Source organism: Cutaneotrichosporon oleaginosum (assembly GCF_008065305.1).
Source record: "Cutaneotrichosporon oleaginosum strain ATCC 20508 chromosome Unknown ATCC20508_contig05, whole genome shotgun sequence".
NCBI classification, from domain to species: Eukaryota; Fungi; Basidiomycota; class Tremellomycetes; order Trichosporonales; family Trichosporonaceae; genus Cutaneotrichosporon; species Cutaneotrichosporon oleaginosum.
Genome location: NW_027072174.1, coordinates 1,458,520 through 1,481,517, shown reverse-complemented (window position 1 = coordinate 1,481,517; position 22,998 = coordinate 1,458,520). Strand labels below are relative to the sequence as shown.

The 22,998-nt window shown below is 60.5% G+C and overlaps 12 protein-coding genes across 12 annotated transcripts; 7 read left to right on the top strand and 5 right to left on the bottom strand.

The window, feature by feature from the left end:
• Nucleotides 1–495: 495 nt before the first annotated feature.
• On the bottom strand, nt 496–2,519 carry COLE_06121 (uncharacterized protein; the record flags this gene model as incomplete). The annotated part of the gene is made up of 5 exons (XM_018419530.2): nt 496–543; nt 621–675; nt 767–1,955; nt 2,093–2,173; nt 2,231–2,519. The coding sequence occupies 5 exons, from the start codon at nt 2,517–2,519 to the stop codon at nt 496–498; spliced, it is 1,662 nt and encodes a 553-aa protein (XP_018277245.1).
• Nucleotides 2,520–3,550: 1,031 nt separating this feature from the next.
• Nucleotides 3,551–3,748, top strand: COLE_06120 (uncharacterized protein; the record flags this gene model as incomplete). Its single annotated transcript, XM_065626459.1, has 1 exon — nt 3,551–3,748. One exon carries the CDS (start codon nt 3,551–3,553, stop codon nt 3,746–3,748), a length of 198 nt encoding a protein of 65 aa, XP_065482270.1.
• Nucleotides 3,749–6,024: 2,276 nt separating this feature from the next.
• COLE_06119 (uncharacterized protein) lies at nt 6,025–6,786 on the bottom strand (the record flags this gene model as incomplete). Its single annotated transcript, XM_018419531.2, has 1 exon — nt 6,025–6,786. The coding sequence occupies one exon, from the start codon at nt 6,784–6,786 to the stop codon at nt 6,025–6,027; it is 762 nt and encodes a 253-aa protein (XP_018277247.1).
• A 1,237-nt stretch (nt 6,787–8,023) lies between these two features.
• COLE_06118 (uncharacterized protein) lies at nt 8,024–8,536 on the top strand (the record flags this gene model as incomplete). Its single annotated transcript, XM_018419532.2, has 1 exon — nt 8,024–8,536. The coding sequence occupies one exon, from the start codon at nt 8,024–8,026 to the stop codon at nt 8,534–8,536; it is 513 nt and encodes a 170-aa protein (XP_018277248.1).
• A 1,320-nt stretch (nt 8,537–9,856) lies between these two features.
• COLE_06117 (uncharacterized protein) lies at nt 9,857–10,288 on the top strand (the record flags this gene model as incomplete). The annotated part of the gene is made up of 1 exon (XM_018419533.2): nt 9,857–10,288. The coding sequence occupies one exon, from the start codon at nt 9,857–9,859 to the stop codon at nt 10,286–10,288; it is 432 nt and encodes a 143-aa protein (XP_018277249.1).
• Nucleotides 10,289–10,761: 473 nt separating this feature from the next.
• On the bottom strand, nt 10,762–13,966 carry COLE_06116 (uncharacterized protein; the record flags this gene model as incomplete). Its single annotated transcript, XM_018426847.2, has 7 exons — nt 10,762–11,868; nt 11,939–12,697; nt 12,765–13,075; nt 13,167–13,537; nt 13,586–13,614; nt 13,649–13,740; nt 13,777–13,966. 7 exons carry the CDS (start codon nt 13,964–13,966, stop codon nt 10,762–10,764), a joined length of 2,859 nt encoding a protein of 952 aa, XP_018277250.1.
• A 410-nt stretch (nt 13,967–14,376) lies between these two features.
• COLE_06115 (uncharacterized protein) lies at nt 14,377–15,431 on the bottom strand (the record flags this gene model as incomplete). The annotated part of the gene is made up of 4 exons (XM_018423761.2): nt 14,377–14,506; nt 14,540–14,729; nt 14,787–14,947; nt 14,980–15,431. The coding sequence occupies 4 exons, from the start codon at nt 15,429–15,431 to the stop codon at nt 14,377–14,379; spliced, it is 933 nt and encodes a 310-aa protein (XP_018277251.1).
• A 593-nt stretch (nt 15,432–16,024) lies between these two features.
• On the top strand, nt 16,025–17,989 carry COLE_06114 (uncharacterized protein; the record flags this gene model as incomplete). Its single annotated transcript, XM_018423762.2, has 5 exons — nt 16,025–16,057; nt 16,092–16,133; nt 16,167–16,226; nt 16,263–16,542; nt 16,581–17,989. The coding sequence occupies 5 exons, from the start codon at nt 16,025–16,027 to the stop codon at nt 17,987–17,989; spliced, it is 1,824 nt and encodes a 607-aa protein (XP_018277252.1).
• Nucleotides 17,990–18,532: 543 nt separating this feature from the next.
• On the bottom strand, nt 18,533–19,877 carry COLE_06113 (uncharacterized protein; the record flags this gene model as incomplete). Its single annotated transcript, XM_018420457.1, has 2 exons — nt 18,533–19,545; nt 19,712–19,877. 2 exons carry the CDS (start codon nt 19,875–19,877, stop codon nt 18,533–18,535), a joined length of 1,179 nt encoding a protein of 392 aa, XP_018277253.1.
• Nucleotides 19,878–20,092: 215 nt separating this feature from the next.
• COLE_06112 (uncharacterized protein) lies at nt 20,093–21,160 on the top strand (the record flags this gene model as incomplete). Its single annotated transcript, XM_018420459.1, has 6 exons — nt 20,093–20,183; nt 20,264–20,388; nt 20,420–20,553; nt 20,586–20,758; nt 20,790–20,911; nt 20,978–21,160. 6 exons carry the CDS (start codon nt 20,093–20,095, stop codon nt 21,158–21,160), a joined length of 828 nt encoding a protein of 275 aa, XP_018277254.1.
• A 239-nt stretch (nt 21,161–21,399) lies between these two features.
• Nucleotides 21,400–21,942, top strand: COLE_06111 (uncharacterized protein; the record flags this gene model as incomplete). Its single annotated transcript, XM_018419534.2, has 1 exon — nt 21,400–21,942. The coding sequence occupies one exon, from the start codon at nt 21,400–21,402 to the stop codon at nt 21,940–21,942; it is 543 nt and encodes a 180-aa protein (XP_018277255.1).
• A 185-nt stretch (nt 21,943–22,127) lies between these two features.
• COLE_06110 (uncharacterized protein) lies at nt 22,128–22,436 on the top strand (the record flags this gene model as incomplete). The annotated part of the gene is made up of 1 exon (XM_018423763.2): nt 22,128–22,436. One exon carries the CDS (start codon nt 22,128–22,130, stop codon nt 22,434–22,436), a length of 309 nt encoding a protein of 102 aa, XP_018277256.1.
• Nucleotides 22,437–22,998: the final 562 nt, after the last annotated feature.

Here is a 22,998-nt window from a genome sequence, read left to right as displayed (position 1 = left end):
TCCAGATACTGCTCGCCAAAAACAGAGCTACAGTTGAGTGGGTCCCAGACATGACTGCCAGAGTTCGACAGCTCTGTCGCCGCGGGAAAGGAGAGGCCGCAGGCCGCACGCCGAGGCCGAAGCGGAATGTCCCCGGGCCAGGAATCTCCGCGTGCCTGAGTACCTCGACGGACTTTCCATCCCGATTTCCACCGCCGGTATCCCGGCGTATATCCGCCAGACACCGGCCGCGGTGTTTGGTTCCTCGGCGATCGGCGGAAAGTTGTGCGTGTGCAGTCGCCGGGCCGCTGCGGTGCGCGGCACTGCGGAGATAGGGACGCAGGGTGCTGATGATCGGCGAGAAGGCATTGTGCGAGGAACGGAAGGCAAGCGCGAGCTGTAAATAGATGTGGCGGCGAGGGCAAGGGAGAGAGGGTGGCTGTAGAAGGTTGGGCGCGATGCTTGTCAGTGCGGCCATGGTCGCGCTTCACAGCCCGCGCATGGTCATCGGTGCATCTAATGGTTGTCCTGGTACATACAGGTGGTGGTACACGGCATATCTAACTCGAGACTAGACTGATGATGCGGAAGTCGTTGCCTCCGCCAACCGTGTCTGTTTCGTTGAGGTTCAGGCAGTTGACACGATGCGTGCCCTCGGGCAGGTTTTCCGCGAGTGTGGTATATTGGCCGATGTTGCTGGCGTCAGCAGAAGACTTTGGAGCCGACCGCGGGCGTGGCGCAATCACGCGCTCTCTCGCAGCTTGCTCCGCTGCACAGAAATACTCACAGCCAGTCGCGCTTCCAGTACCCGTTCAAGAGCACTCCCTCCTTGCCCGCCGCCTCGTCGTCGTCAATCCAGCAGCGAATCTTGCCGAGACTCATCCGTTCACTGCGAAGATAGAACATCTTGATCGTGCCGGCGTGCACGGGAATCTCAAAGGTGACCCGCGAGCCCGGCTCGCGTGTCATGACGTAAGGCTTCTCATTGTGGTCTGGGTGCAGCCAGTACTCCCACCCATCGGCAAACGTTGGCGTGAGGTTGAAGCGCGCTTCGGTGGCCTTCGTGGAGAGACATGTTGGCTGAAATACGGGGCGGCGTACGTCAGGGTTGGCATTCCACTCGGCCATGAACTCGAGGCGCGGGACAAGGCCGTGCTCGACGCGCCGCTGCCACACGCCCGGGCGGCGGTAGCTCGCCTTATGCTCGCCCTCTTGCCCTTCTTCCACGTCCGAGGGACGCTCGTACGGTTTGATCCACGTCTTCTCCTCCTCGGACCACCCCTCCTCAAGCGCGGCCAGCGCGCTTGGCACATTCTCGTATAGCTTGTTGACCTGCTCATCGTACGATGCCTCCCCCGTTTCCTCCAGCACTGACTGGATCGCGGGCTTGGGCGGGGGTAGTCGAAATGCTGGGCTGCTCACGAGCGCGCATGTAGTGTCCCTCAACAGCGACGCGATGATGTTGGACGCGTCGCGGTGGCCTCGGGCGTTGGTATGCCGGTAGTCCCTGTTGCCCCATCCATCTTTGTCAAAGTACTGGAACATGAGATCGGGGAAGCGCGCAAAGTGAACCAAGGTAGGGAGACGTTGGTTGAGGAAGGGGACGTCGTAGTACTGCGCAAGAGGAAGATGGTATCGTCCCCCGGCGCCGCCCATGCCACCGCCCGTGAAGCCGAGGACCTCGAGGATGATAACCGCCGGCTGGGAGTCGAGATCGAGCAGCCCGCGCACCAGATCCTCCATCGTATTGAGATTATCGGGTTCGCCGACGTCATTGACCCCTAGTTCCACGATGACAAGGTCTACGTCCGTGGGAATGTGCAATGCGAAGCAGAACGAGAAGTAGTCGGAGCCTGTCGCCGGAGACGCGCCATTGATGACCGGAATGTCTGTTTTTGGTGCGTAAAAGGCCTTGAAGAACTCGTGTAGAAGCAGGGGCCATCGCTCGTTGTCTTGCACACCGTGTCCTGCGGTGACTGGGGTTAGCAAGGGGCGGTGAGTCGTGCGCCGTTTTCATCCGAGGTCTGTGCGCACGAGTGCAAGGCCGTATCAAGCTAAACTTGATACAGATCACAGGAGCCCAGCACGCTCGGTACAGCAGCGAGGTACGTACCACTTCCGCCAATAATGCCCACAGCAACCTTTTCGCCGCGCATAATCTTGTAGATGACGCGTTCGAGGCGGGCCAGTGAACCTGCCGTCAGCCAAAGGAGGGTAAGCCAAAGGGGCAAGACTAGAGGACAAGACGCACCCTCATATCCACGCGTCATGCGAAGATTTGCGCGCGAGTATTGCGCCTCGAAGGGATCGGGGCGCTTGCACTCTGAGCGGAGATGGTTGAGGCGGCGCCGCATGTCACCGCTCAGGATTTGGACATCGGAGGCTACCTCAGGCGCCTGGTCTCGCCATGGAACGTATGAGGCGACGGTCTCAGAGCCCCACGCGTGTGCTAGCACGAAGATGAACACGGCGGCGACGATGATGGCGTAGATGAGCGGCCGGCGCGCCATGGTGGTCGGGAGGGTCGGGAGCGCGACCATTTTGGACCGGGTTGGGCGCCAAGAAAAAGGGGCGCCAAGGCCTCCAGTCGAGATGGGGAGGGAGTGGAGCGCGCCGCGGCGAGGAGAGAGAGTATTGGCGCGGCGCGTGATGTCTGGATGTATTAGGTGAAGTGTGGGATGAGGATAACGGGAGAGGAGATTAGGTAGTTAGAGATGGAGTATGAAGTTGTGGAGGAAGGTTGATGTGATGTGATGTGGCGTGGCGATGTGGAGAATGTGAGGCGCAGCTCGGCGATCAGCACGGCCGGACACGCCACCTCCACTCCGTCACCCCCAAAACGGGAATCCCTCCCCACCATCAGGCACGTCGCGTGGAGAGCGTGTCACCCAACGTCATACTGATACTACTACTGACAATGACACCATGACACTCTGACCACATCCAACCACATTTCGTGTTTTACGACGTTTTACATCAGGCTGAGATCTCTCCATCTTTTGCGTCATGAAACGAGAACGAGAGAGGAAACCCACAAAAACAAAAAGAACATTCGCGTGCTTCCACCACGGAGATGGCAGTCCACTCCGCAGCACAATCCTCACTTGTTATCGTGGATCCCCCGAACGCGGATTCACCGCGACTGGCGACATCATGGTTGTGCCGCGAGTCTCATAACCATTCAATAGACCAATAATGCGTGAATTGACAGCATGGCGTATGACGTGAAACACTCAACATGTGCATTTATGCGCATGTGCGCAATTGCGGTGACTGCCACGTTGCCACATGCCACATGATCAACCACACTGCCGAGCGCAGTCTCATTAGCCGGTATGTGGCTGATTTTGTCGATCATGCACGCTCGAAATCAGGTCCGAACCGTGAGATCGGTCGGGGTTCTGAATTCTGAATGGAAGCTTAGTTCAAGTGCGCAGTAGAACAAGCCATCGCACGGGAGTAGGGGAGGCTGATCGAACGCAAGTCTGCAGGCACTGCAGTGGAACGCAGGAGTTAGCGGCGGGCCAGAGCCGCGATCGGATTGACTTTCGTTCCTCTTCATCGATGCCCGATGTACCGCAGGGCAGTTCGGGATGCTCAGAGTTGCCCTCGCCCTCACATCTTCGTCCTCGCCTTTGTCCTCGTTCTCGACCTCGACCTTAACCCCATTCTTAACTTCGTCCTCGTCCTCGTCGATCCCACGGACCGGCAATCGCACGAATCGGATGGCATCCGACATCGCTTATGCCATGCCGAGAGGCGACAGTAGCGTACGTTGGATTCAAGAAGACGGTCACCCGTTCCTCCATGTCGATATGCCATAATTACATGATATTTCATGGGCGTGGAATCCGTGGGATTCGCGGGATCCATGGGAGAGTTTTGTCTCCTGGTAGCGCGGTTTGGTGACTGGTGCCAGCTTTCCAATTCCCAAGTTGCGGGCTCCAGCCCATGCCTGGAATGCCGGAACTCGGTCTGACCCTCCACTACACCGACTCTATTCTCCCCTCGACGTTTCGGAACACTTGCGCGACCGGGAACGCTCGTACTCCCACAGTGCATTGCGCACTTGCACTTGTGTCGTTGAATCTGGCCGGGCCAGCCAGTCTTGGCTGATGCGAAACTCGAGGGTATTGAGAACAATGCGACGTGCCTTGCAAAGATGAGGATGACAAGGAACGTGTCGCAGGCGTGCGGTCTACCTGACGCTGACCGAGGCGGAGATGTGCCTCCGTGTCCGAGGTGACAACCCCCGGGGTTCCTGAAAATCGGTGCATCTATCCGGTGCCGTGAGATTATGAGAGCCGAAGTTTGTCGAGACTCTATCGCGTCGTGTGTACCTCGTTTGTCGTGCGTCGCACGCTGAGTGTATGAGTGTTGAGCGTAAGGCGTCGGGCGTCGCGCAGCGCGTGTAGACAAGCAAGACGCTTGGTGCAGGGACTCGTTTCTGGGGGGGCGAATAGAGAAGGGCACGGGCAATGTGAGCATGCTCGAGCCAGAGCCAGATAATCCAGATAATTGCTGACGCGCATGGCATGGAACGTTGAGCGCCAGCGCCGGGCGCCGGGCCTCCCCCCGGGCACCGACCGGCCGTGTTACTCCCCGGTGGGCACCGCAACTTGGCAATACGGCTCCATGGCTCTGACACGGCCTGCACTGGCTAGGAGAATGCATGAGACGATGGCAAAGGATGAAGGGGGATGGGAATGGATGGATAAGTATGGGGATGGGACGAGGCCGGCGGGCATTTTAGGGCGGTGCGGCGCGCGCAGACAAGCGGTTCAGTGCGGTTCCGAGAAGATGGCCAGATCTGGCGGAAGTTGCACTGCTGGGCATGCTGGGAATATGGGAGCGTGTTGCGGATAGCGGCAGATGCCAGGCCCATACTACTCCGCCCAACCTGCCAAGCATCGCCCTCACGTCTTGGCTATCGTGACCCGTGTATGGACCAGCACAGCTAGTACAAGCATCAACGGCGCATCCGCACCGACCCGCGCCTCAGGCTCGGGCTCGGCCCCCTTCGCACCCGCACGCGGAGTGGCTTATGAGTCAGCTCGGCTCATGCTATGCCGCCGGAGGGAGGATGAGGTGAGGCTGAGATGAGGCTGGGATGAGGCAAGCAGCATTCCACACTTTCGTGCTCCATGTGAGCCATGTGCTCGGCATGCTCGGAGCCTCGGAGCCACGGGCAGGTAGAGAGCTCGGCTCGGCCGACTGTTGCTCGGTAGCGTCGGGAAGGAGGGGGGCGGTAAGTGGCACGTCGAGGTAAGACAAATGCTAGTTTGGTCATGATATGTGGTGTCAGCGCGCGCTGTTTGATGGATGGAGAAAGCAGAGCATGCAGAGATCGAAGAGCGTCCACTTCGGACTCCGAAGCACAGTTGGGCGCTCGAAATATCTTTCAGGGCACAAGGGCGCAGGGGGCGCAAAGCACAGAAGGCGCAGCGGCCGCAGTTGGGAAACAAGCAGGGATGTGCAGCTTGTCCCCCCCCCTTGTACCCTGGCCCCAGTGATCCCTGCGCCCCCTATCTGCTCATCACTCATTTCTTGGTTGGCTTGTGAAACACTTTTGCGGCTACGGCCGCGGTAAATCGTCATAATAAATAATCACGTACTGCGCCGCTGCGAGGTAGGAATAGAACCACGCAATAGTTAGGGCCATGCATGCTATAGGCTACAGGTTTGTACAGGTGTGGGTCGGACGGCAACTCGATGAGGCTTGGACGTGGGTGTGCTATGGAGGTGTTGCCGTGCAGTAGGTCCACCGCACTGCAGGCGGCAAAGCGCGACGAAGCGAGGCAGACCCGGTTGCCTGCGGCTGGCTGCCAAGATACAAGTGGGCTGGGCGGCTGGGCGATTAACAATGTTGCTGCGTAAAAGTCGCCGAGGTGGCGGCCGGTGCGCGGCGCCCGGGCTTGGCGCCGAGTACTAGGGGCGGGGAGAGGCGGACATTGTGGATGTGGACGGGATCGAGACCGAGGTGAGCGCGCACAGCGCGACGACTGAGTCGAGAGACGGTAGCGAGGGGGTATCGAGTCTATCGCTTCAGTACGCAGGCTCGTACTTTGCGAGGCGGCGCTGGAGCTCGGTGACCTGGCGGCGCAGGCGGAGCATCTCATCGTGCGCAATCTTGATCTCGAGATCCTTGGCGCCGAGCGTGGACTCGAGCGAGCTAAGATGCTCTTTGCGCTTGGCGCGGAATGTGCGCGCAGAGATGCGGTTGCGGACGCGCTTGCGCTCGCGGGCCGAGAGCGAGCGGTACTCGTCTACCTTCATGCCCCAGATCATGCCGTCACGCTCGACGCCCTCTTCATGCTCGTGGCTGTCATGCGAGTGGTGCGAGTGGTTGGACCGCGTATCCGCATCGGGGTCCACTTCGCCCTCGGCGTCCGAGTCGGCTGCACTGTGCGGAGGCGATCCGCCGAGAGGGGAAGGCGAGGCGACCAGCTTGTCGACCATGTCGAGGCTCGGAGTGGTGTTGGGGGTGCCGGACAAGCTTCCGTGTGCACCGAGGAGTGAGGGTGCGATGGAGCCGCCGTACATGTTCATGTTCATCCAGTACTGGTTCTGTGCGGGCTGTGCGGGAGGCCAGGTTGGGAAGAGGTCGGTTCCGGCGGTCGGTGCCGTGGCGGTGCATTGGTTTGTGGTGGTGCTGCTAACGCTGTTGTTGCTGCTGCCGCTTCCGCCACCGAGGCCGAGCATCCAGTCCTGGTTGTTCATGTTGTTCATGTTGGGCAAAAGGCTGGGTTGCTGGTAGAGATACCATGTAGCCATGTTCTGCGCCTGGTTATAGTCAGCATGTGGCATGAGGCAAGGGTGGGGAGGGGCGGCGATCAAGGGGAGGAGTGGCGGCGACTAGATTAAGTTTGAAGGAACACTCACGAGTAGGTTGGCAGAGGCTTTGTCGCCGACAGTGTCGAAGGGGGTCGGAGTAGCGAGGGCCTCCATGGCGATGGGCTCGGGGTTGAGGAGGCAGTGTAAGAGATGAGAGAGTAGGAGGGAGTTGGAGGGGAGGTGTTGGCTGACTGATCTGATGATATATCAAGTGGCCGACGGGGATTGCGGAGGGAAGGGTGGGTGACTATCGGCGGCCGTAAGGACAGGGTTCCGGTTTGTTATCAATTTCGGGGGGGTTGACCAAACGCGAATAGCTCGTCGATGCACATGCGCTAAGTGCAGGGGTAAAGAGACGATGAGGATGGGGATGGAGATGTAGAGCTGGAAGTGCGGTGACTGGGACTGGGAGAAGCGGTGGTAGTGGTACTATGTGACTGACTACCTTCGGATAGGAGCAGAGGTAGGTAGCGAGGTGGGAGTAGATGGGAGTAGAAGGGGATAGTATAGCAGTGCAAGATGTCTTGGCCGATGCCTTATGAGCGGTGCCGAGTGGCCAGATGGGATAATGAGGAAGAGGTAGAGTGGTAGAGAGGCCTGAGAGTTGAGAGTAGTAGCAATAGCTAGAAGAGATCGTGGCTGGTGAACAAAGAATGCGCCACGCCTGGGTTCATTTATAGATATTTCTGACAAGACTGCGAATACCATACGTCGGTGAGAGAGCGAGAGAGAGGGAGAGCGATATGCGCGCGATGCGGCCGACCGAAGCCGGAGACTCGGGCAAAGCGCGAGGCAGATGACCAGAGCCGTAATGTCCGCAATGTCCGCAGAGGTCCGCAGAGCGGCAGAGTTAGTACCAGGAATATACAGCGCAGAGCGTAGAGCAGGCTCAAAGAACGAGTCGTTGCGGCATGCGGCGGCATGGAACTCGTAGAGCAGCAGAGACCGAAGAGAGAGCGACTTGGACAAGAGCGCTCACTCCTCGCTCCACCGAGCTCTTGCAACTGTGCCTGACCCCTAAGTAGATTCCCTTACTCCCTTATTTCCACTTTTCCCTGGCTAATCCCTGCCCCTGTATTTTGTACGCCTCCAAAGTTGAAAAGCCCCTGATTCCCCCTTGGACAGCCCTGGATCATGCCTAACTAACCTTGATGCACGTCATGATGCTGCAAAAGTCTCGTCCTCTTCGTCCTCTGCACTTCTCACAACCATGCTTTGTCTCGCCATTGTCTGCGCTCGCATCTCGGTCATCATCATCGATGCGTCTCTGACCACGCCGCCCATCCACCCCACCACCCCGGTCATGCGATTATTTCATTATCACTCTCACGATATCTCAGGCCTGGGCTTGCCGCAGGGTCCGGATCGGAATCGACACGGCGACGAGCCGTGTCAAGGTACCAGCAACCCTCGGGCGAGCGAGCGAGCATGCGATTCGACTATTAGCATTGATGGTCATGCAGTCATGCAGTCATGCAGTCATGCAGTCATGCAGTCATGCAGTCATCGGTTTCACCGAAACATTTACTCGACTCCGCGCTTAGTGTTGCGGAGACGGACTGCGGCGGCCGCAAGAGATAGTTGCACGTGCCAGGCGTTCCTGGACTGTTTGCCTCGGCCCTCGGTCGCCGCGCTCTTGTTCACGCTCCTCGCGGCTTTCTCAACAGAGATAAGCCGATGGCAGCCGACCCGAGTCCGGATGCCCGAGGCTGGGACCCGCTAGGTCCGGCGTCATCTGCTGCTGCTGAGCTACTGGGCGGATTACGCTGACGTACTGACAGCTTCTGGGTTGTGGGTTTGGCGGTTCCGCTGCTGCTGGAATCCTCGCCGTTGCTCGATTCAGTGCATTTTCTGTCAGCTGGAACCGGCCGTGCGGACCGAGCGATTACAGGCCTCGTCGTCGCGTACAGTCAAGCCGGCCTCGAGTACTCCCAGCAGCCGGCCGGCAGGGGTCAGCATGCCAAGCATACCATAACCGGATACCTTGCATCAAAGTCAATTCGACTATTGTAATAGCTAACCGCCAAATCCTGCCATGAATGCATCTGTCGCAGCCAAGTCGCCACTTGGCCACTTGGCACTAGGCCAAGCGATCGCCAGCTCGCAGCTGCATTCCGTGTCTGCTGACCTGCATCCCCGAAGCGGAAGATGTCCCAGTGGCGTGGACCTGATTGCAAAGACCCTTGCATACTCATGACGGTCAGCCATGCCCGGTTGTTGAAAGAGCTGATGAGCTGATGAAATCGCCCTCTCACGCCCACGCCCTCGTCTTGGACTCCGCCAATGCGTCATGCATGCGAATCAGATGGCGACAAACAACACGCCTGCTGATCAATGGCGCTGATCAGCCGCCACGGAGCGCGCGGTGGCAGTCTTCCCACGCGCCGGAGCCTTGAGAAGTAGCCGCCTCGGTCTCGTAGATGGTTCAGGTGGCAACCCCATGAATCCGAGTATCTGGTGTACTCTCACGCTATCCCCTCCGCTCCTGCCGTGATGAGAGCGAGATCTGCATCCCGCGTTGTGAGGGCAAGACCCGGCATGGCGGGGCATGGCAATGCGAAGCCGAATCCCACCTCTCACCTCACCTCTCTTTGTCGCCCTCCTACCTCTCTACTCACCTCCCGCTCTCCATGGCTGTGCCTTCATATCGCTGCGACTCTGTGGAGCAACCCACGCCATTTCGATCATATGGGGACTGCAGAGCTGCAGAGCTGTAGAGGGGTTTCCCGACCAGACCTCCGATTTCCACGGAGTGGAGCGAGGAACACGGGGACCGGGATCTGGACGGGCAAGTTGAGATTGGCATGTGCGAGAGAGCTCTGAGCCAAGCGCTGGCATCGCTCTCAGCGGGCCACTCGCATCCCTCGCACTCCTCGGTCCACCGATCCACCACCGAGCAGCGAGCAGTGCGTCCGACGACCACGTCCTTCGTTTAACGCGCCTCGGTCCTTATCTACGCATACTCGACGCTTGCGTGTACTCCGACATACCGATATGCGATGAAAACTACCCTTGCTCGAAATTTCGTCGCGAAGGTACGGCTATGTTTGTGCCATCCGCCACTAACCTTGTCGTCACTCTCACTCCCACTCCCGCTCCCGGTAGCCCGCATCGCCCGGTGCCGCTGGCCGCTGATCCGCTGATCTGCGATATGCAGTCTGCCTGCCTTCCATTCCTGCCTATCTATTCCAGGACGAGGTACATGATCTCCGCGCTCCGAATGCTCCTGGTGGTGCCCAGAACTTTTCCCATGTACCTGGATGCCTGGATGCGGACGTCCGCAATGTCTGGATTCTCTGGACGCGTATCGATCGGCAAGTTTGCGCATCTTACGGCTTTGCCCTCATCCTCTCGCAATGCATCATTGTCATGCGCGCGCACACGCAACTCCGGCCATGCGGCCATCCGGCAACACCAGCCGTGTAGGCCGTTTTGGTGGCCCCAAGGCCCGCAGGCAAACCCAGCTCATTGCTGACGCAGACGTTGAGCCGGCTGAGCAAGAGTACTAGATGCATGGCTGACGATGTAGTTCCTGACTACTACTCCAGACGCCAGGCCAGTGGCCAGGCGAGCCGCGGCATCTGACCGAACTCCCGGCGCATGGTGGCATTGTGCGAAGTTGCGTTGTGCAGATTGTAGCCTGCAGCTTGTCCCCTGCAGCCGGTACCTCCGCCGAGGCCGTATGCAATGCGCAGCAGTGCTTACTCACTCCTATGTTGCTACCTGCAAGCGCACTGCCACGGATCTGCGAGGGCATATCGAAAACAATTCAAGGTGCGACATTGAGGCACGCAGCGGCAATCTCCGATAACCCGAACGCAATACTCACTCGACGCACTCACGCGCAGCACTGCAGGCAGTGCGTGCTGACTGCGGCCCAGCCTATGTCACGCCGTCCCTGCTACCATGCTTTCTACGATCTACCCATTATCCTCTCCTACCCCTACTCTACCCCTCGAGCGCAGCGGCGATAATTTCGTCCACCTCGGCCTTGTGCCACGCACCCACGCCTGTGGCTGTTGTTGCCGACGCCCGGCGGCCCGCGTACGCTGCGGGCGCGCTGCCCCGGTCCTCAAGGATGCGGTTCAGGCGGGGCGCTACGAAGGTCCATGCGCCCTGGTTGGCGGGCTCCTCCTGCGCCCACACTACCTGCGTAGACGGGGGGAAAGGTGCGAGCGCATCAGCGACCTCAGCGGCGGGGAAGGGCGACAGCTCCTCAACGCGCACTAGGGCCACGTCGTCGACGCCCTGCGCTCGCGCCGCCTCTAGCAGCGTGTAGTAGTGCTTGCCCGAACAGAGAACGACCCGGGATGCGTGCTCGACTTCGGTCGCGGGGATGACGGGGCGGAAACGCGTTCCCTCGGCCATGTCGGAGAGGGGCGAGGCCGCGATCGGCGCACGGAGTAGGCCCTTGGGCGACGCAATGATCAGCGGCTTACGGTAGTTACGCAGCAGCTGGCGCCGGAGCAGATGGTACAGCTGCGCCGGGGTCGACGGGTTCGCGACCTGCAGGTTGGCGTCGTGCCGGGGCGTAGCGTCATCGCACAACTGGAGGAACCGCTCAATCTTGCAGCTCGAGTGTTCCGGACCCGCGCCGTCATATCCGTGCGGCAGCTGCATGACGAGGCCTGTCTGCTTGAGCCACTTGGCCTGGGCGCCAACTAGGAACGTGTCGATCATGCTCTGGGCCCCGTTGTGGAAGTCACCAAACTGCGCCTCCCAGATCGGCAAAAGGCGCGGGTTTGCCCAACTCATGCCGATTTCGAAGCCGAGAACAGCCATCTCGGAGAGCGACGAGTTACACAACTCGAGCTTGCCGGGTGCCTGCAGCGAGTCATTGAGCGGCACAAAGCAGCTCTCGTCCTTTTGGTCGACGAACATGGCATGGCGTTGCGAGAACGTACCGCGCCCCACGTCCTGTCCCGAGATTCGAACGTCATTGCCCTCCTCCATCAGTGAGCCAAAGGCCATCGCCTCAGCCGTCGCAAAGTCCACCTTGGACTCGAGTCCCTTGAGGCGAGAAGAGATGTGACGCCTGAGGCGCGAATGAACGTTCTGAGATCAGCTTGCTCTGAACGAGGAGTTGCCTTGCCCCATCTGAGGACCATCACAGCTCGCCACTCACAAAGGTCTCAGGCAGCTCGACGCTCTTCTTCCCAATAGCCACCAAGCGGTCAGCTGGCAGCCCCGTCTCTGGGTCCGGCTTGGCTTCGGCGCTCGCTGGCCACACCATGCCTTTCCACTTGCCGCCGAGCATTTCGCTGTGCGCCTTGTACCCGGGCACTTGCTCAAGCGCCTTGTCAAGGCTCTCATTGTATGCTGCGCGGCCGGCTCTCGCATCGCCCTCCGAAAGCACGTTGGCAGCCTTAAGACGCTCCTCGAACAGCTCCGGCACGCTCTTGCGCGCGCGGATCTTCTCGTACATCAGGGGCTGCGTGTACCCCGGCTCATCGAGCTCGTTGTGTCCCCAGCGCCGATAGCAGATAAGGTCAATGATGATGTCCTTGCGGAACATGTTGCGGTACTGGAATGCTACGTCGACCGCGCGCACCACGTCCTCGGGGTAGTCGCCGTTGACGTGCAGGATCGGGCAGCCGATCATTTTGCCCACGTCGGACGCGTACATTGCCGAGCGGGAGAACGTCGCCGGTGTAGTGTACCCGATATTGTTGTTGACGATCATGTGAATCGTGCCGCCGCTACCATAGTGCGGGAGGCCGGAAAGGCCCAGCGACTCAGCGACAACGCCTTGCCCGCTGAAGGCCGCGTCGCCGTGCAGCTGGACGCAAAGGACACGGTCGCCGAGCTGGCAGTCGGCAGGGGACTCCTTGAGGAGCTTCATCTGCTTTGCACGGGTGATTCCGAGAGCGACTGGATTGACAGCCTGGTGTGAGCGACGGAGCCCATGCCACCGGCGTCCAGGGGTGCTCGACTGCAGACTCCAAACTCACCTCAAGATGACTCGGGTTCTGGAGCATCTCAATCTTGACCTTGCTCCCATCGTAGTCGAGCTCACGGATCCCGCCAAGGTGCGAGATCACGTCGCCGGTCGCACCAGGCGCCGTGCTGGGGTCGAACTCTGGCTGCCCCTTGATCTTGGCGAACAGGCCGGTGGGGGAGTATCCGAAGAGTTCAGGCTCTGTGAGGAGGTTGAGGCGGCCACGATGGGGAAGCGACACTACAATGCTCTGGAGGTTCGCCTTAGCGCCAAGCTCGAACAGCGTGTCAAGAGCAGGAAGCATGCTCTCTGCGCCCTCGCATCCTGCCATCAGTCCGAGTCCCTCCACAGTCAAGCCGCCGATCTTTCGGCCATCTTTCTCAATCTTGTCTCAACATCCCGACACGCAACTCACCATATCGCTTCAGATTGGGAAACTTCTTCCCGAGGAACCGGTCAAACTCCTCGCTACGGCTAAGCAGCTCCCACACGCGCTTGCGGCGCTTGTCGCTCATGTCACCGGTGCTCGAATGCGTCTCGACGTGGTGCTGGAACCACAGTCGCTCGTCCTTGCTGGGGCACTGCTGGAACTCGTACCCGATCCTGTCGACATACACGCCCATGAGATGCTCCGTGATCTCCTGTAGCGTGCGCGACGCGTCCGTCCCCTCGCCCGTCTCTGAGCGAGGCACGTCCCCACTTTGCGGCAGGTGCATGATGCCCTTGAGGGGGTACTTCTTGTCGTCTGACAGTCCATACCGATAGGGGTCGAGGGCGGAGACGGGGCTGAATTAGTAAGTGGTCTCGTGCGTCTTCCTTCTCCTCCGCACTCACTCCCGCTCCATCAGGTCCAGCGGGTCGACCTGGCGTTAGCGTTGCCGCGTGATGGCAACATACCTTGGCTGCGCGGTGTCCATGGCGGCGCATCATCTCAACGTAGCGCAGCAGCGCGGCGTTCTCGTTACGGTTCGCCAGCTCTTCGGCCGTGTCTGGCGTCAGCGCATTCTCTCCGCCAGGTCACTGACAGTCAGGCAGCGTATACTTGCTGGGCACGCGGTACCCGAAACTCGCGTCATCGTGGTATCGCCGGGCACGGAGTAGCCCAGCAAGACGTGGTGTGTGGCGGGGGGCTCTAAGCATCGTGATGATGATGTGGGAGAGAGAGGAATGGCGGCGGCGGACGTGGCTTAAGTGCTGGCTGCCTGGGGGTGGCATGGAACGAGACGCGCTTGCGGGGGCGGGGTATGGGGGGGGGATCGGCATGCGGGGTGGGCATGAGGCACAGGGAGCTGGTGGCGGGGCCAGTAAGCGCGGATGCGGCTCCCCACCTGCTCTGCAAGCCGAGAGAGCGCGCCGAGAGAGCACAGAGAGTTGCAGAGCGTGGCTGCGTCGCGTCCTCGAAACGGGACAAGTGACCGGATCTTGACTCCTCAATCCCGCGGAACTCGTTCACCCAGCACACTCGGGAGTCACTCAATCACATGGGTCCACCGCGGTCATCGCCGATCTCTGACGTCATTCCGCCATCCTCGTTCAAAGCAATATGGTGTCCATGCTGTACCATCAAAATGCGAGTGTGTTGTCAAATGCTCAATGCTCGATAATCCTCTTTTATCACCAGATCCTCAGTCCCACACAAGCTGGCCCTTGTTGTTCAGAGACGCCGCCTGCCCACCACTCCCGCCGTCAACAATGCGTCCGCGCTCACGCACAACCTTCTTCTGCGACGCATTGTAGATCGAGTTGATCTTCTCCCTTTCGTCAGCGAGCTCAATAGGTCAATCGTACCGCTCCAGGTCCCGCTTGTGCGCAGCCAGACGACGGAGGCGATCGGCCTCCTCTGCTTCTTTGGCTACACGCTTCATCTCCGCCTTCTTCTGGTTCTTGCGCTGCACCTTGGTGAGAGGGTCGTTCGAGCTCGCGCGCGAGGGGCTACCGTTTCCGCCACCTCCACCGGCTATCGACACTGACACGGGCTCTGTCTGTCAGCAAACCATGCGTCCACCATACACCCTCGCCTTCGACAGGTACGCACTCTTCTTTGCCGCCACGACATTCCACCCATCGTCCTGAGATCGCGGCTCGTCCGACCAGTCGGAAGACGCATAGTCCTCGGCGAACCTCTCGACCTTCTCCGGTTGCACAACTCGCATCACACGAGCGAGTTGCGGTGGGCGGTCCTCAGGCTCGAGCATGCTTTCATCAGCAGAGAAACAGATGAAACCCACTCGTCGACCTTGGTTTTGCGCGGTTTAGGGACAAGCTTCTCCGCCAGCGTCTTTGGTTTAGGCCTGGGAACGGAAGCGGGAGAACCGCCAGCTGCGGCGGCGAAGGAGGGCGTTTCAGCTGGCACCTCGGGCGTCTGGGGCGCTGGGGCTGAGACAGAGCCAGGCGAAAGCCTAACGTCTTGTTTGACCTCCTGCTTGAGCGGCGCCGAGTGCTTGCCCTTCCTGCCCTTCTTTGGGCCGGGCTTAGACTCCTCCGCCTCGCTCACAGTCGCGGGGGTGTCGGCTGACCCATCTTGACCTGTTTTCTTTTTCTTGTGCTTCTTGTTCTTTTTCTTGGCCGCCGCGTCGTTACTGTTGGCGACTGAAGTGGTGGAGGTCAAGTGCTGGTAACCGAAAGCGAGGAAGACGACCAAGGCCGCCCCAATAAGGGCTTCTGTGGAGATGTAAGGCATCCCACGGAGTGCCGTAAACGAGTATGAGGGAGCTGGGTGCAGGCGTTCCAGGCGAAAGCGGGACAGATTGGAGAGAAAAACTCGAGATGGAAAGCTAAGAAAGTCGAGAGAAGGTAGCAGAGAGGTGAGTGCCGATGCCATGACGCGTCCACCAAAAGGAAAGCGATGCGGCCAGGCCGATTGCAGCGAAATTGCCCAATCAGGTGCGAGCGTGGCCACGTGGAAGGGTCGCCTGGGTGGGTGGCGCGGCACGGTGAGATGCCCTGTCCGCCGTCGACGTGCATCATGTCTCCTCCTCCATTTCCACTCGCCCGCACGCACTCATTCTCCGTTTCAGCTTGATCCTCATCTCCCTCCTCGTCACTCATCTACATTTCTCATTTTCTCTTGTTTACGGCATCTTAACGAGCATACCCAAGCTCTAAAGCACTACTTGTAAGCCTTTCCACTCCGTTGCATCGCCATCCACAGATGTCCCCAGGCTTTCCACCCTGGTCATCCCGCTGCTCGTGCGACGGATACCGTCTCATTGCGCAGTCTCCGCTGACCACACAGCCTCTTAGCGCCCTCCGAGTCCTGAGCCTCTGCCCATCATGGACCAGCAGCTCATTAGCCTCGTCAACAAGGTGCGCCCGCTCCCCGACTGCTCGCTCACCCCAGCTCCAAGATGTGTTCTCCAACATCGGTGTTCAGAACAATATCGTGGGTGGCAAGCGAAGGCTCCGCTGACCGCAGGATTTGCCGCAGATCACTGTTATCGGCTCGCAGTCCAGTGGCAAGTCATCAGTTCTCGAGGTACGCTCATTGTCTCTGTGTCCATATTGACCCAAGAACATTGTCGGACGTGACTTCCTGCCCCGTGGCACTGGTATCGTGACACGTCGTCCGCTCGTGCTCCAGTTGATCAACCGGCCTGCGACAGCTAAGCCTAATGGCGCCGACAAGAAGGAGGAGAAGGTCGAGGACGCTATGGCCAAGACGCGCGTAAACGAGACCAACCCCGATGAGTGGGGAGAGTTCCTGCATCTTCCTGGGCAGAAGTTCTTTGACTTTAACAAGATTCGCGAGGAAATTGTGCGCGACACGGAGAAGATTACGGGAAAGAACGCCGGTGAGCTGGGTCTCAATGGAACAACCAGCTGATGGCAGGCATCTCGCCCAACCCCATCAACCTCCGAATCTACTCTCCCAATGTCCTCACCCTCACGCTTGTTGACCTTCCCGGTCTCACCAAAGTTCCAGTCGGTGACCAGCCGCGCGACATTGAGAAGCAGATCAGGGACATGCTCATGCGCTTCATCTCCAAGCCGAACGCCATCATTCTTGCGGTCACAGCAGCCAACACCGATCTGGCCAACTCGGACGGTCTCAAGCTCGCGCGAGAGGTCGACCCCGATGGAACTCGTACCATTGGTGTGCTGACCAAGGTCGATCTCATGGACCAGGGCACCGACGTTGTCGACATTCTCGCTGGAAGGGTTATCCCTCTGCGTCTCGGCTACGTGCCAGTCGTCAACCGTGGCCAGCGTGACATTGACCAGTCGCGATCCATCGCATCCGCGCTCGAGGCCGAGAAGAAGTTCTTCGAGACCCACCCCAGCTACGCCAGCAAGGCGCAGTACTGCGGAACTCCGTGGCTCGCGAGGAAGCTCAACATTATCCTCATGCACCACATTCGCAACACGCTGCCAGACATCAAGGCGCGTATCGCAACCAACCTCGTCAAGTACCGCCAGGAGCTCTCCGCCCTTGGTGGTCCCATGGGCGAGACCAACCCCGGCAGCCTGGTACTCTCGACCATCACCGAGTTTTGCTCCGAGTTCCGCTCGGCCATCGATGGCAACACGAACGACCTCTCGCAGAACGAGCTGTCAGGCGGTGCGCGTATCAGCTTTGTCTACCATGAGTTGTATAACAATGGTGTCAAGAGCATCGACCCATTTGACCAGGTGAAGGACGGCGACATCCGCACGATCTTGTACAACTCATCCGGTTCGACACCCGCTCTTTTCGTGGGCACGGCCGCGTTCGAGGTTATCGTCAAGCAGCAGATCCGCCGCCTGGAAGACCCCTCGCTTCGATGCGCATCTCTCGTGTACGATGAGCTTATCCGTATTCTTGGGCAGCTTCTCAACAAGACGACCACGTTCAAGCGGTACCCTGAGCTTAAAGAGCGCTTCAACTCCGTTGTCATCAACTTCTTCAAGAACTGCATGAACCCGACAAACAAGCTTGTTTCGGACATGGTCAACATGCAGGCGACGTACATCAACACGACGCACCCCGATTTCTTGAATGGCCACAAGGCTATGGCCATTGTGCAGGAGCGCCTAAACGCGAACAAGCCGCCTGAGAAGATTGATCCCAAGAAGCCGGTCAACCAGCTGCCGAAGGACCTCGAAGAGAAGAAGGAGGAGAGCTTCTTCGGGTCGTTCTTCTCCAAGGACAAGCCGAAGCGGAAGGGTGTGGCTGCCATGGACGCGCCCCCGCCCACCATCAGGCCCGTGCAGCAGCTGAGCGACCGAGAGCTGATGGAGACGGAGGTGATCAAGCTGTGAGTCCGTCCCCATGATCTACACTGACCCTAGCCTTATCCGCTCCTACTTTAACGTCGTGTCTCGCGAGATGATTGACATGGTTCCGAAGGCGATTTCGTACACGCTCGTCAACTTCGCCAAAGAGAACCTCCAGCAGACGCTCCTCGAGGAACTGTACCGCCAGGACCTGCTCGACGACCTGCTGCGCGAGTCGCCTGAGGTCACTGCCAGGCGCAAGGAGTGCGTTACGTGTACGAGCTTTGCTGACATCCAGGGTTATCAAGATGGTCAAGGCGCTCGAGTCGTCGGAAGAGATTGTCGCTGCCGTTTAAGGCGGTGTAATGGCGGCTACTGTACTAGAAGTCTTTTGTCACGTCTGATACCCTCATCCGGGCTCTCCCATAGCTGGGGCCGTATGCATCGTGTCCGGGACGGGGTAGATTTTACCATGAACAGCCAGGGCTTATAACTGAGCTAACGCCTCTCCCGGAATCATGCAACATATACTACACCCTGTGTCATGCTCGCGAGCTTCGACAACACATGACTGTTACACTCTATGCATCATCTCCGCGCCGACTCGCCGTCTCGCACGCGCTTGAAATCCTCGATCCACTCCTTCTCCACCTTGCCCTTGGGGAGCACGACAAAGCTCAACAACCCATCGCGCAATGGAACGCCATCCCGCCCCTTATCGGTAATCTTGACCGCCTTGGCGAGCACCTCGCGCAGTGTGATCTCCTTGCCGACCTTGAGCAGGCGGCGCTGGACCGTCTCGACATACACGACAAGGTTATTGGTGTAATACTCGTGCTTTTCATCCCACGGCGACCACTCTGGCGAGGTGGATGTCGGGGTCGCCGGGAATATCGGCGCGAGCTGGTCATCGAAGCTGGTCTCCTCGTGGAAGTGGGTGACGAGGTCGGACTGGCCGTACTGCGGATACAGGAAGAAGACGGGGAAGATGAGCGGCGTAGCCGCTGTGGGCGCGACCCAAGCCTCCGCTGCCTCCTTCGGGAAGAGGGGTGCGTCAACGAGGGCAGCCGGGTCGAAGTGCAGCGGTTCCGGGATATCGGGCGGCTCGGACGTGTTCGCGACGATGAGGCCGCGGGTCGCGATGGCGAGTTTCCGCGCTGCGTCCGTGATCGTCGTGCGGCGCGCGCGCTCCTCGCGCTCGCTGACGCGCCGCTCCCCCGCCTCGATTTGTGCCGCGAGTGCATCCCACACTTTCTGGTTCGCGCCCTCGGACCACAGCCCGCGGCCGCGGGCTACCGCGTCCCGCGCTTCAGCCCAGCGCTCGAGCGACACGAGCGCCTGCGCTGCACGGTACAGTGCCTTGGACGGCGGGTCCTTGTTCTTCGCGGCGGCGAGCGCAATAATCGCCGAGGTGTCGCGCAGCACCGCGCCCATGTTGCGCAGTGCGATGTTGCATGCCGCGCGGTTGTTCAGGAGCGAGACGCGCAGCGCTTCGTCCGCCGGTCCAGAGTCCAGGCCGGACGTGTATGCGTCGATTGCGTCTCGGTACGACTTTTGTGCGTACAGCTCGTTGCCGTGGTTCTTAAAGTTGATCGCGACTTCTGGAAGGGTGTCAGCGTCGCGGCCATCGAGCGAAGCGAGGTGCAGGCCGAAGCAGGGCGGGAGGATGGAGCGTACCCGCGTGCCCGCGCGCTCGGACGGCGCTATCGCCTCCAGCCGGCCACCGGCTACCTCCAGGCAGCCTTACAATTTGCGGCCCTCACTCACCATCTCCCTCTCCCTCAAATACCAGACTCTTCAGCGCCTCAAGCACGTAGTCGCCGCCCGTGTCCTTGGGCGTTTCGCGCATAAACAGCGGGGTCGTGTCCAGCACCTTCTGGAATTCGTCGTAGGTCACGGGCTCCCGCTTCTCGTCGCCCCGCGCCCGAGCCATCGCATCGAGCACCTTGTCGATGCTCGTGTCGTGTTCGCGGTCGGACATGGTGGCGAGGGAGTGGAGAAAGCTGGACGGAAATGCGGAAGATGTAAGCAGATCGCGAGTTGTGGAGGAACTTTCTCGAGCCGAGCTGGGGCCCCGGCCACGTGGCCTCCACTTTACTTGTTGCTCCCAGAGATCAGCAATGACGAGGAGTACACTCGTCACACATTATGGCAGCCCGCACTCCAATCGCTGTTATCAAGCGCGTGTGGGAGCGCATTGCGCCGCTCCAGCTCGCCGAGCGCAGCTGGGACAATGTGCGTCGTCGCGAGGCATGGCTAACCACAGGTGGGCGTGATCGTCGGTCCGTCATGTGGGGTGGAGCTAGAACTGACCACCAGAGGCGCCGTTCCCGGAGGAGCGCGAGAAGAAGCAGGTCCTCCTTACGATTGACCTCACGCCATCCGTGTGTGCCGAGGCGCTTGCGCTGCCCGCGTGCTCGGCCGTCATCGCCTACCATCCACCAGTGAGCTGCGTTCACGCTTCGACTGACGTAGATCTTCCGCGGGCTCAAGACTTTTACGCTCGGCGACCCGCTGCAGGCGAGCCTGCTGAAGCTCTCTGCGCGTGGGATTAGCGTGTTTGCGCCGCACACGAGTCTCGACGCGACGCCGAACGGCATCAACACATGGTGCGCTGTGAAACGGAGAGTGCTGACGGCAGGCTCGTCGAGCCGTTTGCGGGCAATGCGAGCGCGATCGAGGTTGTGACGGCGTCGGAGAATGTGCCGGCCGGCTTTGAGGGCGCGGGGATGGGCAAGATCGTGTCCCTCAAGAGCGGGATGGGCGTCGCCGACGCCGTCAAGGCCATCAAGCAGCATCTCGGGCTCGAGTATGGTGCGTGTCGCTCAGGCCCCGCTGACCGCAGTCCAGGTAGCTACGCCGTCAACAGAGCGCAAGATTGAGAGCGTCGCCGTGTGTGCTGGCTCGGGCGGCGGCGTGCTGCGCGGCGTCAAAGCCGACCTGCTGCTCACCGGTGAGATGAGCCACGTGAGTATCGGACACAGCTGAGCTGTGTGGGTTGAGCGATGAGAAGCAGCAGGAGACTAACACCAGCACGAGGTCCTGGCGTGCGTCGCAGGCGGGCAGACGGTCGTCCTCGCGAACCACAGCAACACGGAGCGGCCGTATCTCAAGGCTGTGCTCCAGCCGTGGCTGCAGCGTGAGCTCGATACCGAGGGCGCAGGATGGGAGGTGCTCGTGAGCACGACGGACGCGGACCCGCTCCGGACGATGTAGCCATGGACGATATATCCACGTCGGCGATGTATCAACGTGTGCGAGCTGCGAGACAAAGCTGACGCGACGCCCCGTGCGCGCCGGTGCCGCCGGCGAGGGCAGCGAATTGCCCCTCGCGGCTCCTGCGCACCCGCCTTACTCGCCTTGTGATCCGGAGCACTGACTCACACAGACGCAGACACAGACACAGACGAGCAGTCTCGTCGACGTGGTCAACATACATCTTATTCACCACCATCATGTCGTGCCCTTCCACCCCCGACACGCCCTTCAACCCGACGTTCGCGATGCCCCCAGGCCCCGGCCCGCTGCAGCCGCCCAAGTCACCCGCTCTGCGTGCGGCAGAAGCCCTCGGGCTCGGCCTCAGCACCCTCAGTCCGCCCATCACGCCGGCGCCTCTAGCCCCCTCCCTCCCCGGCCCGCTGTCGCGCGCGCCGAGCCGCGCCGCCTCTCCGCTCCCCAGCCGCGCGCCGAGCCCATATCCCTCCCGCGCGCCAAGCCCTGGACCCCGCGCACTCGCACCGCCGCCAATTGAAGATGCGGCGTTCTGCGACGGCGACTTTGAGCTCACGTCCGCTGACAACGTCCGGTGCGTTAATCTCCAGGAGTCGCTTATCTCAGCTTCCGCGTGCAGACGTACCACCTCTTCTCGGCTAGGTAGGTATCCTCTCTCTCACCGCCTGACGCCAGCGCGGGCCTGCGCGCCGAAGCGTCGTGGGACGACGGCGGGCGCGCGCGCCACCTCCACTTTGACGACAACGAGATCGAGGCTGCGCTGGTGATCCGCGCCTTCCTGCGCGTCATAACGACGGGTACGGTTGCAACAACGCCAGACGGCAGCGGAACGCCGTCGGTGTCAGCGCTGCGCCGCCTCATCCTTTTTCTGCGCAAGTGGGACTGCCCCGTCGCGCTCCAGCTCGTGCTGTTCAAAGTCAAGGAGCTGCTGAGCCAGGGCATCTCTGTGCCAATGTACACGTTCATCCTCGGCGCGACGGCCGACGACGTCGAGACGTGCGCGCTCGCACTCAAGCACCACAGCCAGAGCTGGAACGGGACGGCCTACGCTGACGTGCGCAACGAGGGCACGCACGGCGCCAGCACTCTCGACCCAACGCACCTCCCGTACACGCTTTGGAGCTGGGTGCCGACCGAGTATATGTGGGCTCTGAGCCGCGCGTGGGGGCGCAATGTCAAGGACGGGGCGCGGCTGCCGGATGAGTTCCAGCGCGTGCTCGCTGTCATCAAGGGTGAGGATGAGAGAGGGATGTTAGGCTAGGGAGAGAGAAGGCGGGAAGACGGTGCGAAGCGGGATCAAGCAGACGGCGAGCCGTGTGCAGGGGCTGGGGTTGTCGTAGACCGACGCGCCGCCCGACGCGCGCCGCGGGCCGCCCAACGCGCCGACGCCCAACATCCGACACCCGATGGCCGATGAACTGGGCGCCGAACATTGGTGATGGCTGACTCCAGGCGGACACAGCCGGACGTCGTCGAGCGCGACGTGCTAGAATCGCCGAACTGGGCGTTGCGAACGAGTGAGTTGAAGCGAAGGATGGTGACAGCCTTGCGGCCATGCATGCAACGAAAGAGACGACATGACGTGACGTGGCCTGAGCGAGCTGAGCGCGATTACACACTGGCCACGCGTGGCGCACACTCGCCCCCTTCCCTCGCACCGCTCGCACCGTCAACCCCCCGTCAACCCTTCGTCACGCCGGACACGTCGGGCAGACGAAGAAGACGAGGATCCATCTGCATCTCCTGATCCGCATGCGCCCTCCGCCCTCGAATTCCTCGAAGAGACGCACAGCTCCCCGCTGACGCCCAGTTGTTTCCCACGC